The 18,035-nt window shown below is 35.3% G+C and overlaps 1 protein-coding gene across 5 annotated transcripts; it reads left to right on the top strand.

Annotated features, from left to right (window-relative positions):
- The first annotated feature begins 330 nt into the window (after positions 1–330).
- Positions 331–10,721, top strand: LOC142629837 (vesicle-associated protein 2-2). 5 transcript variants are annotated; one of them, XM_075803877.1, is made up of 9 exons: positions 331–567; positions 1,642–1,777; positions 2,484–2,554; positions 2,661–2,742; positions 7,799–7,914; positions 7,980–8,156; positions 8,470–8,970; positions 9,907–9,984; positions 10,290–10,721. In XM_075803877.1, exons 2-9 carry the CDS (start codon positions 1,729–1,731, stop codon positions 10,398–10,400), a joined length of 1,185 nt encoding a protein of 394 aa, XP_075659992.1. In that variant the 5' UTR covers positions 331–567; positions 1,642–1,728; the 3' UTR covers positions 10,401–10,721. The 5 variants fall into 5 exon arrangements, with proteins under 5 accessions (XP_075659992.1, XP_075659991.1, XP_075659995.1 ...); XM_075803876.1 differs by having other exon boundaries at positions 1,627–1,777; XM_075803880.1 differs by lacking the exon at positions 331–567 and adding an exon at positions 617–827.
- The last annotated feature ends 7,314 nt before the right edge of the window (positions 10,722–18,035 follow it).

Genomic DNA, 18,035 nt, shown 5'->3' with positions numbered 1-18,035 from the left:
CAAAAAAAAAGAAAAAAAAAGAAAAAGAAAAAGGCGTACCAAAACCAACCCACACGAATCCGGGTTGATCCATTGGATGGAGTTTCGGTTAAAACGGCCGGTACAACTAACATCACTAGAAGTGGCTCTACCATCCGTCAGGCACAGAGACTTGGCTTTCACTTCTTTTCTTCCCCCTCCCAAAATTAAAAAAAAAGTCTTCCTTCAAGTTACAGTGTTTTAGTTCAGACCACCAAACTCTCTTTTAAATAAATAAAATAAATTTAATATTTTACTCAGTTTAGAATTCCGAGTCCTGTACATAATAAAAATTGGAATTATCGATCCCAACAACAAAGCTTAAATAAAAAGCCGCATTTTTCCCACTCAATATTCCCATTCCCTTTTTGCCTATCGGTTTCCTCCTCATTTCCATTTCCACTTCCTCCTCCCTCTCTCTTTCAGATTCTGAAAACGCTGTCGTTCTCTCCCACTGTTTTTCTTTTTTCATCTCCCAACAATCAAAATCTTCATCTGACTCCTAAAACGCCTTCGTTTCTCTAATTCTCTCTCTCTCTCCCCAGCGAGGTAAGCCTTCACTGTCTCCATCTCTCTGTTTCCAAACGCTGTCGTTTTCTTAGACTTTTTTTTTTCCCCTTTCTTTACTCGTTCCTCGAACAATCGAAGTTCTTAAAACGCCATAGTTTTTGTTTTTCTTCTTCTTCTTCTCTCTCAAAAACGGTTTTGGTGATCCTAAACGCCGTCGTTTTTTTATGACTGGTTTTTCCGGCGATTCTTTAAACGGCGTCGTTTCTCTCTGAAGTTTTGTTGTTAAAAGGCTAAAACCGGTAAGGTATTATAATAAGCTTGTTTCAGAGTCTCACTCTCTGATTCTAAACGCGGTCGTTTTTTGGTGACTTTTTTTTTTTTTCGAACGATCTGAGTTGAAAAACGAGTTTGAATTCGGGTTCACTTGAATGCTTGGACTGATTTTCAGGGGGAAAAAAAAAACGTTTCGGATTTCCGACTCGTTTTTTTTTTTTTTTGGTTTTCGGACTTGTCCGAGTAAAGAAACTGAAACAGAGTCCGAGTTTTGACTCGTTTCGTTGACTATTCATCTCTTTTTCCTCGTTACTTTTCTCGTTTAATACGGTGTCGTCTAGCTCAACTCGCTGTTGTGCTTTTATTGTTTTGAACGATCAGCGAGTAGAAACTGAGTTAGAGTCTGAATTGATTAAAGTAAACCGAGTCAGAATTTGGCGTATGTACTATGTGTTTGGTTGCTGAGAAAACAAAGGAAAATGGCACCGAATCATGTACAATCTGCCATTACTAACTCTCCTTTTTTTTTTTTTTTTTCCTTAACCTTCTCTCTTAGCAGAAAAATTCGATTTTATTTTTGGCAATATTTTTTTTTTCTTTACCTTCTCATTTATTTATTTTTGCACAAATTCGATTTTATTTCTTAAAATTCACAGGAAAATAATTTCACAAATTCGATTTTAATTTTTCCCATTTCCAATTATTTATTTATTTATTTATATTTGCTTTCCCTCTATATTATACCACTATATGTTTGTGTGGAGTTAATTTTAATTTTATTTATATTTTCTGAAGAATTGGAAATGTGGGGTTTGTTTTGTAAAGTGTTTGGCTATGTAGGAAAAGAGAAGATTCGGCATTGGCGGCGAGCTTTTGGATACTGAGATTATTAAAATTTGAATTTGGAGTTGTTACTGAGGAAGAGAAATGAGTACTCAATTTTTGGATATTCAACCCAAGGAACTCAAATTTATATGTAAGTCAATCATTACCATATGACCCACTTTTAATTATTAACCTTTCAATTTTTTTTTTTGTTTTGTTTTAATAATATGGGCTATATCTACCATCATTATTGTTAGAATTTCTTCACACTCTGTTTGATCACTGATGAATTGGCAAACATATGGATTTTATAATAAATTTTAATGGAAACAAACACAGCTTATTTAAATTGTCGAAATAGCAAATAACTAGTAGAAGACATATAAGAATTGTTGATTTCGTTTTTCTGCCAATTTTGATATATAAAAAAAAATGAAAATAACATGAGGATTCCAATGTTCTATTTTTTAAAATATATGGAAGTAGTATCTGGAACCAATGAATTTGATAATAGAATAAATTAGTAGGCCTCGGGGTCTTGGCTTAGGTGATTATGGGATGGGGCGGGTTCATTCAATTGGGTCCATATATTAACTGGAAACAGGGGGGAAAAAAACCACTTTGCAGATTAATTTATAGTATCCTTAATGGTTTTATATCGGGATTGACTTTGGTGGCCTTCAAGTCGGATGTGTTAGATATGTAATGTGATCTTTTCTTAGCATTACTCATATATGGTCATTGATTTTATATGAAAAATAGGTGGCTTCTCCATGGTATGTATTTGTTGCATGCATCTACTTCTGAAATGCGAGGTTTTGTGGACTAACATGTTTGAATTACTTTGTTTTCCATAGTTGAATTGAAGAAGCATAGCTCGTGTTCAGTTCGACTTGCCAATAACACCCATCACTATGTTGCTTTTAAGGTGTGTTTCACTTCTATTTATGTTTTTCTGTTCCCAGCTTTATAGAGTTTTAGTATAAAATTCTTTGTAGAGGATGGAATGCTTAATAGCTAGATAATTTTGGCAGGTAAAAACTACATCTCCTAAAAAGTACTGTGTGCGACCAAATGTAGGCGTTATTTCTCCGAAATCAACTTGTGAGTTTACAGGTATGTCCTTCCCATATCTCAGTGAGTACATTGTAAGCTTGCAGTTGTGCCTGTGATGTTTATTAGAATGAAGTAGGAAGCTGTAAGTGGCCAGATTCAATAGACAATGATTATTATCAATAGTTTCTCCAATAAATATATAGTTTTGCCAGGACCACTTTATTATTGGAAATTGCTATTATTCTACATCGGATAAAAATCAAAGACAAAAAAATAAGTTTAACCATTTGCCACATAGAGTAAGGGGGAAAAAAAGAAAAGAAAAAAGAAAAACAGTGTTATTATAGGCTGCTGCATTTATTTATTATTTTTTTTTGTGGAGTGGTGGGGAGGGGGGAGTGGGATTCGGTTTTTACTTGTTCACAATTATAAGATATCTAAATTATATATAGAATTTGCGCAAATTTCATTTGATAAATCTAGTAAGTTAAAATAATATGAAATGATTACAGTCATCAAGTATTTTTGGTTGATTACATTTTTTTAAAATACATGCATAAATACTTTGTTTGATTAATTTTGCCTACATGATAGTTTGGTTCGTGCCAATTTTAGAAGTTGAAGATGAACCTAGAATAACTAGGAAAATGAATCCACCCTTTAAGTCTTTGCTCTTTTGGTGAAAATTTATCTACTTCAAGAAATGAGAAGTCTTCTTGTTTGGTGATAAGCAATATATATGACAATGATAAACAATATATCTGACTATCAAATGGGATGAATTAAGTTTATTACACACAGTTCAAATATTTTACCCTGCTGTTTAGGCTTTATAATTGTATTAATGTTGAAGCAACATCAGTTGACACATATACTCCTCTTTCAAAACTTGGTTTTGGTGGTATTTCATGTTCTTTCATTACTAAGACATTTTCTCCTGTATGGGAAGCAGTAATTTCATTGCAATTGATTGTCCTTGACAGCCCAAATGAATCAAGCTAGGTTTTAAGTTTGCCAAACTCTTGTTCAAACCTCTGCAGACAAGTCTTGCACGACTTTTACTAGATATGGTTGGCTCTATGGAAAACTGTATTGGAATGGGTTCAGGATTAGAAAAACTTCTTGAACACTCATTTTTTTCTTCTTCTTCAAATAGTGCTATAGACTGTTTGTTCTCTTGCCTCAGACTATATCTTTGAACTAGAAAATGATCCTGGTGAGATTGTGGTAGATCTTTCAATAGGGTTGGGGTAGATATTCCTTTTTATGTTTTTTTTTTTTGGATAGGTAACGAAATATATTAATAAAAAAGCCGTTATAAAAATAAAAATAAAAATAAAAAAGCCAACCCAAGTACATTGGGGATGTACTCTAGGGGCACAAATTAGGAACCAAAATTACAATTATGTTTTTCTTTCATTTATTTTCCAATCAGTTATGGCAAACTTTTACAATTCAAGTTGAAGGTTCCCAATATTGTTCTAGTGTTATATAATGAGTTTCATTTTGTCAATCTTAACTTGTTTGTTATATGATAAGATTACTTGTTTAAAAGAATTGTCCATCTCATGTAACCAGTTTATTGAATATCCATGGATCTTGTCAACCATCAAAACTAGGTGTCTTTAATATTACCAATGCTCACTAGAATAAAGTTTGAACAAATAATTGGAACTAAAACCTGGACTTACTGACCTGGGCTGCTGGCTATCATTGGCCATGAGCCTATCACTAGCCCCCAACTGAATCACGGTCTGGACTTGTGGTATCTTGAAAGTTTGGCTTATTAGCCATTTAGTATTCTACACACATGACCTTGAAGAACTTAGTTGGGTTGGAAACAGGCTAAACGACATTGCACTCTTTACCCATTTTTCAGTTGAATTAGAAAAAGTGTGCAAACTGCAACAATAGAAGAGTTGTGTGCACTGAACAGGCTTGTCAATGGTTCTTTGTTGAAGTAGGAACAAGCAATATGGTGGTGCAGTGAATGGATAAGGTCAATGAACATGACACAAAAGGACTGTAAAACCAAAATTGTCTGAGAGTTGTCGTTGACTATGGTGTTCTTTTGGTTTGTCTGCAATTGATGGGGTTTACGTTGAGGATCTTGGTGATCAAATCGCAGGCTCAATAAGTCAAAGGGCAGTTTCTTCTTTTTAATGGGTGGGTCTCAGAATGTGGATCAGTTGGGATTACCGATGATGAGGTCAAGACTTTAGATGGTTGCTAGGTCTTATTTGTTTATTTATTTTATTTTTGGGTTCTGTTTTGGCACTTGCAGTTGAGGCCAAGGGTTGGTTTGTTTGGGATATGACAAAGATGACTGGTTGCGGGTTGTTGGCTGTGTGGGTAGTTTGGGTATTTTTTTGGGGGGGGGGGGATATGAATACACTAGGCTTGGGTTGGTGTGGGTGGTTTTTTGGCTAGGAGAAGGAAAGCGAATGCCCTACCTTGGTTGTGTGCAAAGTGGAGGTTTCACAGATGATGGGGTTGAACGAAGTTGGATTTTCTGGTTATTCAAATTTTGGTGATGGTTGCATTTTATGGTTATTTCAATTTTGGTTGTGACCCACAGCGATGTCTGAAAATCATAGATTGATTTTTCATGCAGCACTAAGATTGAAAGAAAATTTGCAATAGAGAAACAAAGAAAGAAACAATAAAAACCTAGGAATTAGCACTTAGGATTGTTTGGAGCAAGGGCCAAAAAGATAGAAAATCTAGGAGTCAACACCGACTGTTGGTTGGAGTTAGAACTAGACAATTGAAAGAATTCCAAGAGTTTTTTCTGTGGTCTGCTGCTCATGGCCGGATTCTCACCTTGGATAACCTCATGCTTAAGGGTCGGACTTTGGTTAATAGGTGTTGTTTGTGTTGCAAGGATGGGGAGTCGGTTAACCACCTTCTCCTGCATTGTCCTGTTACACATGCCCTTTGGTCTTGTATGCTTCAGGCCTTTGGGATTCCTTGGGTTATGCCAGGATCGGTGGTGGATTTGATCTGTTATTGGTATTAGTGGCATGGAAAGGATAAGTCGGACATATGGAACTTGGTTCCAGGGTGCTTAATGTGGATTGTGTGGTTGGAGTGGAATCGCCGTTCCTTTGAGGACAAAGAGAAGACCTTGATTGAGCTAAATCTTTTATGCCAGCGTAGTCTCTTAGAGTGGTCTCGTTGTTGGGGGTTTACTAATTGTTCTTCTCTCTGTGTGTTTATGTCCTCTCTTAGCTTATCTCTCTAGTAGCTTTTCTCTTGTTGTTCATCATCATGAACTTCTTGTATGACTTTCTTTCTTTCATTTATAAAAGCTTTCTGATTACTTATCACAAGAGGTTTTGGAGTCACTAGGGTATCCCTGGAACCCAATTTATTACTCAATCAAAATTGTCTCCATAGGAGTACAATAGCAAGCCTAAATAGACTATTAGATCTAAACCCTATTTCTACTTGACTTAGGAAAACTAATTAATGAATTATAAAAATAGCCTTGACTCTAGGAAATTAATTAAAATTATTAATAACCTAATTAATTACTGAGACCTAAAATAAAATCGATTTGACCAGTAAAAATACAATTGACTCCTAAAATTAAATATAACTAAATTAATGTTGAGAATTGAGAAGCTTAATGGACAGTGCATGTTGTCAAAAGAAGATTGGTGTAGCCACTTCAAATGGTTTGAATTTTGCTTCCTGCAGTAATGGATTTAATTGACTCAAGTCTGGCAACAAAAGATCCCTGTCTAACTGGGTGAAAGAGGGAGATCAGACATGTGTAAGGAGTATCAGTACACTGTGGCGCAATATATTTAAAATGCGATGATGAGGTGGCAGTGTTTTATTTAAAATATTAAAAAGGGGGGGGGGAGGGAGAGAGAGAGAGAGATGTATCAAATATTTAGGGACGAAAACTGAAACGTTGTTACTAAATTCAATGGTTAGTATTGTAACTAAAGAAATAAGTGGTGCCTGAGGGAGAGGGAGACAGCATGTGTAAGGAGTATCAACATGATGATGAGGTGGCAGTGTTTTACTTAAAATAAAGGAGTGGAATATACTAATCACTACGTTTACTAAAATTCAAAAGAGAAATTAACTCTTGATGTTGATTTAGTGACAAGTGTCATATACAATTAAAGGATGGAACTCCACGTGTTACAAGCATCCATTGATAACTGTCAAGATCTCAAGTAAAATGGAGACTTACATTCCAAGCAAGAAGACATCTTAAACTGATTCCTCTTATTATTTTGCTTGTAATCCACTAGTTTAAGGGTGTTTTTTTGCTAGTCCTATCAAGGTGTTAATGCAAGTAAGTAGCTTTGTAAGTTTAAGTTTTACTAATTAGATCTCTAGCTATTATGTTAGTGCACTCTTTACTTTTTTGCATTGATAATAGCATTTTTAGTTTGAGTTTCATTGTTTCGTAAGTTGGATAACTTTTTTTCTTTTAGTCACAGTTAGGATATTGATATTCTCTCCATTGATTTAGTTGTTACTTGGTATTCATATTGATAATTGATGTCAATTAACATAGTTACCATTGGTATTAAAGAACCACCTTTGATAAGGAAATGTTTTCTCTTCATTGAGGCAAAATGGACCGACCCATACACTTTTAGAAACAAAGTCAAATCATAAAATCAAGGGCTTGACAAAGGCCATCAACACAGCCCTGCAATCAAAATGATGCTTAAATTATAATAAGCACAAACAATGGTTTTGAGCCTAGCAAGGGAAGATTTGTCTCAGCTGAATTTGTTGCTCTTTGGTAATTTTTTAATTTATTTTTTTTATTATCTTTCCATCTGTAAATTCATATTGCACACAGTCACGCACACACATAAACATAGTCAGGGACACATGCACAGGTTTTGTGGTTTTTGGGGAAGAAATTTGGTTGCTCCATAATTTGATATGGATTTCATCAGGAAATTTTTAAATAAAAAACCATTGATATGTCATGAGGTCATAGTGTGATTAAATTTTTTTGCTGATACTTGAAAATTTTGGTCTAGATATGATTTTTCACTTGGTTTTGCTCCAGTTTTTGGCATTCTATTTCCTTATGTTGTTATTTTATCTATCTTAATTGCCTTATGTGTCCATGTAGTTACAATGCAAGCTCAACGGACAGCTCCGCTTGATATGGTGTGCAAAGACAAGTTTTTGATCCAAAGCACTATTGTTCCTGCTGGAACAATTGATGAGGACATTACACCTAGCATGGTATGTTTTTGTAGTTTTGTTGTTCTTGATTCTATATTTTGGCTTCTCATAGATTGTTTTGGCAGTTTGCCAAGGATGGCAGCAAGTACATTGAAGAAAACAAGTTGAGAGTGACCCTCATTAGCCCGCCCAGTTCACCAGAACTGTCACCAATTAATGGACTACGGAAACAGGGGCTAGCTCATGAAGTTTCAAAATTGAAAAAAAGTCAAGAATTGGGTAGAGAGGAAACGCAGCTAACGGTTAGATAAACTCTTCTTAGTTAACAATGTTGGGCTTAACTAATTCTCTCCCCCATAATTTTTGAATACTTCAATAAGTTGCCTTTGTTTTTCATTTGATTTCACCATGTCTTGGGTCAACACCCTACCCGCGTTTTTTAGTTTAGTAGGGAAGAATTATCCTGGTATATATGTTTTTTTGATAGGTCAGAATTATCCTGGTATATGTTATCACTAATATGTTGATTGAGTTTCAAGTAGATCAAGCATATTAAATGGTAAACTAGAATTGCTTGTAGAAAATCATATGGTAGTGCTTATTTTATTGGTTCAGGTTGCTAAGGATATAGATGAGTCCAAATTGTTTAACGAAAAGGTGCTAAATCTAGCTGAGGATATGGAGCTGAAAACAGTGAAGGATACAGAACTGCAGCCAGCAAAGGATGCAGAACTGAAGCCAGCAGAGGATGCAGTACTGAAGCCAGTAAAGCATGCAGAACTTAAGCCAGTAGAGGATTCAGTTCTGAAGCCATTAAAGGATGCAGAACTTAAGCCAGCAAAGAACACTGAACTGAAGCATGCAAAGTATACTGAATTGGAGCCAGCAAATAATGCAGAAATGGAACCAGCTAAGGATTCTGAGCTGAACCTATCAAAGGATGCAGAATTGGAGCCCGAAAAGGATGCAGAATTGGAGCCAGCAAATGATGCAAAATTGGAGCCAGCAGAGGATGTGGAGTTGAAATCAGCAAAGAATGTTGATGAGTTAAATTTAGTTAAAGATGTCGAGGAGATGAAGACAAAACTAAATGGTCTTGAATCAAAGCTAAAGGAGGTCAGTCTTTCTAGAATCTTTGTTAAAATTTATGGTATAATTACAGTGTGACTAATCAGGGCAATAACAAATAAATGGAATAGAATAGTGTTGCTATTCTTTGTTTGCGTCCAGTTTGCACTCTGAAATTCAATTATTGCACTCTGTTGTGACCGTATCAAGGATTTGGTTACTGAAATCCATTTCTTATCCACTTACCTTCTTTCGATATAATATGGTTTCATTACAACAAATCTCTATTTTATTTTGCCTTCTATAGTTCTAGTATCATATCAAATCAACTAAGATTTAGAAATCAATTGTAAAAAAAAAAAAAAAAGGTTGATGCATATCCATTCATTAACTCTCGCAGTTGTAGGGCTATATGACCTCTGAAAATAAATTCCCTGGTCCCATGTTCATTCACTATCTCAATGACTATTTAGGATTTGTATTCTATAATCTTATGCATCCACAGGGTCTATTGTTGGCATTTCTTCTCAATTTAGAGTTTTGGTTGAAATTTTATGATGAAGTCCCTATTGAAAATGAAAATTTTCTTCAGTAATTCTTCTCCGTCCTTATTGGCTCAGTCCCTTATTGTATGTTCTACCCACGGGATCATCTAATATTTGGTTCTTATAAACTTCTTTGGGATGGGGATAATTGTGTGATATTTGCCTCCTGCTTATATCATATTTGTTACAATTATCCCCCTGATGGGGATAATTGTGTTATTTGCCCCCTGATCATATCAGATTCTTTACAATTATGCCTTAGGAATTGATTAGTTATAGTAGTCCTCGCATATGGAATGACCATATATATTTCTTTTGTTTTATATGGTATTTTGATATCAGTTCAATTTTGTTGTTTTATAAAATTTATAATGAATCTGTTTAGTACAAGGAAGAAATCTTGTTCTATAGCACTCAAGTCTTTGGATTTCCTTTGCAGGCTGAAGTTACTATTTCAAAGCTAACAGAGGAGAAGAGTTCAAGCATTCAAGATATAAGAGTCTTCCAGGAGAAACTTGTAAGTTGTTACTTCTTGAACATATTCTTTTCTTAGTGTTTCTTTTGATATTCTTAAAGTCAGTGAGTTCTGCCATAAGCCTTGCAATGCATTTTTTTTTTCCCTATCCTAGTGCAATGGAATTTATCGACTGTAAATCTTATCTGGTCACTATCTGTTTATTAAAAACATCTAGTCCTGCGCTCCTATATGTAGCATACCAACCTCATTTTCCCCAATTGCTTTTTGCATCAATTGATTCCTCCTTTGCTTTTGTTCCTTATTTGTGGCATTGACATTTTTCTTTTACCTTTCTTGCTTTGCAGTCAGAGTTGAGCAAAAGAGGAGTGAGAAGAGTTCAAGTCGGATTTCCTCTTCTATTTGTTTGTATGGTGGCCATCGTCAGTGTTGAGCTTGGATACCTTTTACACCGTTGAACACTTTACAAAGCATTAACACTACATGATTAATTCCTAGCCAGTTACAGATAGAGGTATAAGAATCTCTCTCCCCTCATTATAAATGTGCAGAGGAGGTATTTTAGTCAGTATGTTCTTTCTGGCCAATTTCCTTGGAATGGAATATAAGTGTGCTGTGAGTATACCGGATTCTTTTTTTTTTTTTTTTTTTAAGAGAGAAGTGGGAAGGGAGGGGATGTGTGTAAATGAGCTCCGTATACATACGCTGATGAAGTACATGATTTCCATATGTTCTTGATTTAACCAAAATATGGAAAATTTGAAACTTGTTTGGGATCATTATTCACTGCTGTCTGTGTCAATTAGATGAAATAACCCCAGGTAACGAAGAAAATAAATAAAATCACGCAAGATAGAAGAACAGACCAAATTCCTCAGACTAACCCAGGTTTGCATGGGAATTCAGGAGAACCTTGATATATGTTCATTGTCTGAGTTAAAAAGAGGACTTCCTTTTGTTGAGGTCATTTGATAGCACACAAAGCTCATTGAAGAACTAATTTTCAGAGTGGGCTGGACCAAAAAAGGTGTCTTGCACCTTGTCAAACAAAACTGAAAGAAATTTTCTGATAATAAGCTGAAGGATGACTGATGAGTGTGTGGTTTTAGTGTTGTATAACGTTAGCAAGTGGATACTCAATATACCATGTTTCAGCCATAAACATAAGTGGATACCATGCCAATTTCGCTTCTTCTTCTTCTTCTTTTTTGCTGTAATTTTGAAAATATTTTCAGTATTTTCCGGCGTTTAATTTGTAAAATTTGGTCAAGCAAGAAAAAGTTTTCGTTAACTGTAAAATTTTGTGAAACATTTACAAAAAAAAAAGCTTGTTAAAACATTTTACAAAAAGACATCGTGTCTCTAACACCCTCATTTGGTGGTTTGTGTTTGAAAAATTTAATGTCATACAAAATACTTGAAAATATTCTGATTGAAAACATTTCACAGCGAAACAACGGAGCGTGGTGTGCTTGATACTAATTTGAGATCACAGCCAAGCCCACCCTTAATCATGCACCTCATGGAAACGCACGGTGGTTTTGAAAAGGATTAGGAGGAGAAATAGTTGTTAAGCCTACGATGATCTAGGCAATGTCACTTGAACATCAAATTTATATGGTTTTCAGATTTCAAGTCATGTAAGTCGCAAGTCTATTATAAATAGGGTTGCAAATGAATTGAGTATTAAAAAATCTTAATTTTTCACTTAATTTTAGGCAAAAATACTATTCTGGTTCTTATATTCTTGGGTTACAGTCAATTTAGTTCTTATATTTTGGTAACAGTTAATTTGATTTATGTTATATTTAAATTGCAACAAGTTTGGATTGTTTATTTAATTTTAGGCAATAATATTATTTTGGTTCTTACATTTTAGGGTTACTATCAATTTAATCACTACATTTTGGTAGCAATCAATTTAGTTTATGTTATTTTTAAATTGCAATCAACTTGGTCCATACTGTTAACTTATTAATAGAAAATACATATGTGGCAAACAATTTGCATTGTTGGTGCACACATAGTTATAATAATAATATAAAATCAAAATAATTAAACATTAAACAAAGCCACCTAAGCTCATAAAGGAGTTAGATTACATATTCAAATTTGATTAATTTTAGTTAGGCCATTTTGTAGTGGTACTTCAGGTTAAGTAATGTGTTTGAGCTTGTGAGAGAGTGTAATTAAAGTGTGTGTGTGTGTGTTTTAGCACTAAAAACTTAATCTTTTGTCATCATATATATTAAACACAACAACAAAAGCTTTTTATCCATTCACAAATTTATGCTAATAATTAGTAAACAGATTATTATTTTTATATTATATAATTTGAGCTATTTAGATAAAATGATTTTTGTTTATTGAACTTTTTCCAATCACTAGTTGTCTTTTTTGTTTTGTTTTGTTTTGAGAAACTAATCACTAGTTGTTTGAAAGATGATAAGTGACGATAAGTCAGGTCTGATATCATTAATTATATTTATTAATATTGAATCATTAAAAATTACTATTTATATTATCAATAAATTATAAATACTAATTTAATATTTTAGGATTTTATTTACAAGCTAATATAATTCAATATTATTTTTATATTAGTATATTTTTATGTATGTATACATATAATTATATATATATATATATATATATATATATATATATATTTAAGTCTAATTTTTTGTTTACAAATATATTGTTATACTTGAGCTTGATTGATTCATATTACAGTTGAGTACAAATTTACACATCCAGCATCACATTCAGAGTCAGAGTGTATTAAACTTATGAAACAGAAAGATTAAAAAAAAAAAACACATTTTATAATAAAAAATATAAAACATATATAAACGTTTTTCTGTATTATGCTTATACAAAATACCTCAATTAAACTAAACTTTAATACTGTTATCAACACTATATATGATAATAAAAATCATCATTATTGTTTTTCAGTTCTTTTTTTTTTTTTACTGTTTATAATGAAATAACGACTTTCATAATTTTCTTTAATCTATTAGGACTTAAAAAAAAAAAAAGAATGATTAGGATTTTGAGACATACGTGTGTACACCCTGCGTGTATTATATTTTAATGAAAGAGGTCAAATGATTTTGAATTATAATAATATGAGAACATAAATAATATTTTTGTTATTTGGATTTGAAATATGGTAAAAATTAAGAAAATTTATATAAAATAATTTTTTTGTTCAAGTTGAGAGAGCGAAAAAAGACTAAAAATAACATTAATATAAATAGTTGAAAATGACATGTCAATTAACCAAATAAAAAAGATTATGATTCTAGATAGAATAGAATTGAAAAAAAGAATACATATAACTAACCTCTACTAATTTATTGACTCCAAAAAATTTGGAACTAAGGTTTTGTTGTTGTTAGTATATTTCTATTGCAAATGAAGTGTGAAACAACTTGAGGAGATTCAAACAAGGTTGGATTTCCAACCAATGAGAGCGTGACACCAATACATTAATTTCTTTTTTGAATTTATATTTGGTCGATGGGATAGGAATCATGGGACATGAGACTCGACCCGAAACCCACATTTTTAATACTGAAGGATCCGCCTCTTGACCGCTTGTGCATTTAGAGCCATTTGCGGGTTGTTAGGTCATTCAAGGTCGAGTTTAGTTGGTCAGTAGATAGGCCTAGTTCAAGTTGTATGATAAAACTAAGTAGAAGACCATTGCAACTTGTTGATTATAATGAATTATGGGACTGCAAAATGAGGATGTAGTATTTAGTGCGTAACCTCGATATATAAAGTTTACAATTAAATAAATTATATTTGATTAATTATTGTGGCGGGCTTGAGTGTAATTTTGGGCTGGACTATCTCCTACTGTGTTAGGCCTAAGTGTCCTGGATAAGAGAGCTGGGACCGGTCCAATCGCAACTCACCTTAGTCCGGCTTGTGCACAAACTATGCCCCGTTTGCCGAAACTTAATCACATGCCCATGGCAGATGAAGTTACTATAGAAAAGTTATGATAGAAAATGCAATAAAACAATGATAAAGGAAATACGTCACTATTAGGCAAAATAAGTAAGAGATCCTTAATTAAAACAGGGAAGAAGGACACATTATAGATGAAATCGTAAAGATGAGATAAGAAATAGTAGCAATAAATGATAAAATCAAAGAGTGAAAGATCAGTTTGCTGTGTTAAATTGTGTTGCGGGGCTAAGACCAAGGGGGGAACTACTTCCTCAACGTGGGTAATCTCACAGGATGATCCTGCTGTAGAAATTATCCACTTTGAGGGAACGAGCTTGAATGGCTTGTGCCCAAATGAGTTCTTTATCCTCAATAGTGGGTAGGCCTTTAGAGGGAGAGAATGGATTAACCTATTGGTGCATGCCTGGCATTCTACACTCCTTATTCCTTTTCTTTCTCTTTTCTCTCTGTTTTTTGTTACTTTGATTCTTTCCCACTCCTTTCTTTCTTTCTTAATGCTTGCTCATGTGGTGTTATGGTGATGATGGTGCTGGGATTCTCTTCTAGAGGTTACTATGGTTGTGGTCCTTTAACTGTGCACAACAAGGACCCTTTATATACTGCTTGCCGTGACTGGTTTTTTACCATTTTAGCCATTAACCATTTTTGTCTGGTTTAGGGTGTTCCTCCCGACCACCCATTGGTTTGTCAGCTATCCAGCCACCACCACTTATCTATACTGGTTGTGCCGCTCCTTATTACCAAACAAAGAAGACTGTTTTGTTTGCTTGCTCACCGTGGTATCCTTATCTACCACAGTGTGGTTATTCTCTCTTGATATCTCTTATGGCTTGCTATCTCTTATGGCATGCACTTAGTGGTTCCAACTCATCATTCATTCTTTTGGATGGTATGTCATTCCAGCTAGACATCACCCCCAAAAGAATATGAGCGGGAACCCCAGAATAGGCTTTCCCTTCTCTCTACCGCTAGACCATACCCTCTCTTACCTCTGGCTCATGACCCACCACTTCTGTATTGGCTAGGTACAGGTTGGTAGTGCCTGGGCTTTGCGCGTGCTCCACTTCTTGTGTATGTTGAAAGTTTGTCTACTGCTCATGCGTTTGTCATGGTCTGAAGGCTCATCTGTGTATTCTGCTGCTCATCCTTGACCTTTTATGGCGTGAACTGTTTTCTAATTTTCCATTCTTTATTGGCTTGCTTCTTTCAAGGACTGGGCCTTGTTTGATCGTGGGTTTTTCTTTCTTTAGACCATCTTCTGCTCCTTCCGTAGTTTTGTTGCCATTCTTGCCATACCACTCTGCTATTCTGGCCATGGTGTTACTTGACCCGTGCTTGCTAGACCTCTTTAGGCCTGCTGCCTGTTCTCCTCTTAATAATTCAATATGGTCATTGGGTTTATACTCATGCTACTTTGGGTTTTATTAGCCCATTACATTGCTCGTGGGCTCATTTGTCCCATTTCTTTCTTCTTGAGCATTTTTGGCCCATTTTCTAACTTTGCATTCCCATAGGTTTTTACAAACTCTTTTGGGCTTCCTTGGCCCAATTACCTTATTCTTCATCCTTACTCACGGGTTTTCCACCAACCCCTTACTTTCTTACTTCATTATCTCGGGCTTGCCATGACCCATTCTTACTTTTCTACATCTCATAATGCCCATGAGTTTACTATCATAGGTCCATTTGCTTTTCTTAAGGCCTATTTATTTACTTTATGGGCCTATAATCCATTGTTCCTGCCATTCGGGCTTAGTGGGTTTTCCATTAATCCATTAACTCTACTCTGTCCATATTGTTGGACTTCTTCCTACTACCGGGCTTCCAAAACGAACATCAACAATTATCATATTAGTTGGATAATTTGCTTTGGGGTTGATTCTTTTGTCTTAACTATACATACAGTATCTATGTATAGACACTAAAAAATTTAGTCTAATTTTTTTTTTCTCTTACCTTCCTAATTTTAATATCATTCTTGACTCTAATATGGGACTTAAGACACTACTCGAAACCCACATTTTTAACATTGAAGGACTTGCTACTTGACTGCTTGTGCATTGGGAGCCATTTGCAGGTCATTAGGTTGGCTATGTGGGTTGAGTTTGACCAGTTAGTAGACATCCCTAGCTCAAGTTGTGTGATAAACTGAGTAGAAGACCATTGAAAATTGTTGATTATAGTGGACTATTTGGAACATGACATGTGGATGTATGCTTTAGTGCATGCGTAACCAAGGGATAGAAAGTTTACAATTAAACTAAACTAGCTTGTAACCCCATGCATATGCATGGGTATACTTAAAAGATACACATTAAAATGCACAGTATAATAATCTTACATATATGATTTAAATATTATTACTAGTCATTCTTATATATATTTTTTAACTCTTTAAAAAGTCTTGTAAGAATGTTATTGGGTAGAAATGTAAATTGTCAATTTTTTAAAATATTTTTATGTTCATTAATTTTAGACTCTTTGGTTTTTGTACACAATAACTCACTTGAATGGATATTTATGATATGGTCTCACATTTGATTCCAAAATTAAGAAATAAAACTCTCTCTAAAAATAAATAATTTAGGACATGTGGGGGGTAAAATGGTTAAAATATGTATTTGGGCCTTGGGCCTGATTTGGTGGAGTAAGCCTGTCCAAACAGAGTCTTTGAAGCCCACAGGCCAGTTCACACTACAAGGGGTGGAGGAGTTGTCCGAGGAGGAGTGTCTCCTCAGATGGGTTCGGTAAAGGTCATGGGTCATGCCAAGGGGCTTGGAGACAGAATTCTGGAAGATCTGTTGGGTAAAGGCATGATCCATGCAATGGTTAAAAGGAAGAACATGTGAGAAATATCAGAGGAGAAAAAGCTGCTATCACCGCATTAAAGAATCTGCACCTACCTCCCTGGCCGCATTAATGGGAAAATGACCTCTGAACAGTCAGGTTCAGCCCTCCAGCTGGTATTTGAAGATTTTAGGAAGGTGCTGGATGAGACAATTATCTAATGAAAAGATTTGCGATACACGTGGAAGGAAGAAGAAGAGGGATACAAGGGAACGAGAGAGATATAAAAAAGGGAGGAAGGGAAAAGAAGAGGGGGGGATTTTTTGAATACTCGAACTGTAGTTGTAATATTATTCTTAAAGAAAGAAAGGCAATACAGGTGGTCCTTGGCTTACGTCCGAGGAGAGTTTCTTTACTATTCTCATCTATTAAACACGCGGATAACAACAATCTAGCCTGATTCCCCTCTTTATCCAATATCCATAGTCTAGGTTTCAAGCCCATACTCTACAAATTTTATTGTATAAAACTCTTTTGGCCTGAGTCCATCTGGTGACTGGACCGAGCACAAATTCTGCCCTTACAATTGGCGCCGTCTGTGGGAAACCTAGTGTTGAAGGAATTGGAACGTTATGGCAGGCTTAGATACACATCGTGCAGAGTCTCAGGGGTCCCAGGATGAAGATCACTTTGAGCGTCTCGAGCGTCAGAGGGATCGAGAGGGAAGTGTGCATACGGTACACCCCGGTGCAAGCCATTCGCGTGGTGGAAGTAGAGCCACCCATAAGGATGACGCCAAGGCCATGCAGAAGGAGATTGACCACCTTAAGAAAAAATTACGCCGTGTCAGATGAAGGCGAGCCTCACCTCTTTCCGATCCTTCCTCTAGGGGCTCCTAGGGAAGCAGTTATATTCCAAGGTCTAGGACTTCTCTTAGCTAAACCTTCTCTTACGAGAAGGATGAGCTTCCGGGTGGTAGGCATAAAAAGTTTCCCTCCAGGGGCTTAGGAAATGACGCTATGAGCAGGGTGTTGCATCGGATCTCCAAGTCCCATTTCTCACGTTGGATCAAGAAGGGAAGACTTACACGACGGTTCACCTAGCTCACCTTCACCATCTATAATGGTAGGACGGACCTAGTTAAGCATGTGAGTCATTTTAATCAGAGGATGACGGTACACTCTCAGAACGAGACCTTGATGTGTAAAGTCTTTCCCTCTAGCCTGAGACCTGTTGCTATGAGATGGTTTAATGGACTGAAGGCGGGTTCTGTTGATTCTTTCATGGAACTCACTAAGGCATTCGCGTCTCGATTCATTACA

The sequence above is a fragment of the Castanea sativa genome, chromosome 3, assembly GCF_040712315.1.
Source record: "Castanea sativa cultivar Marrone di Chiusa Pesio chromosome 3, ASM4071231v1".
Lineage (NCBI taxonomy): Eukaryota > Viridiplantae > Streptophyta > Magnoliopsida > Fagales > Fagaceae > Castanea > Castanea sativa.
Note: the sequence above shows the minus strand (reverse complement) of the source record. Positions and strands in the feature narration are given on the sequence as shown.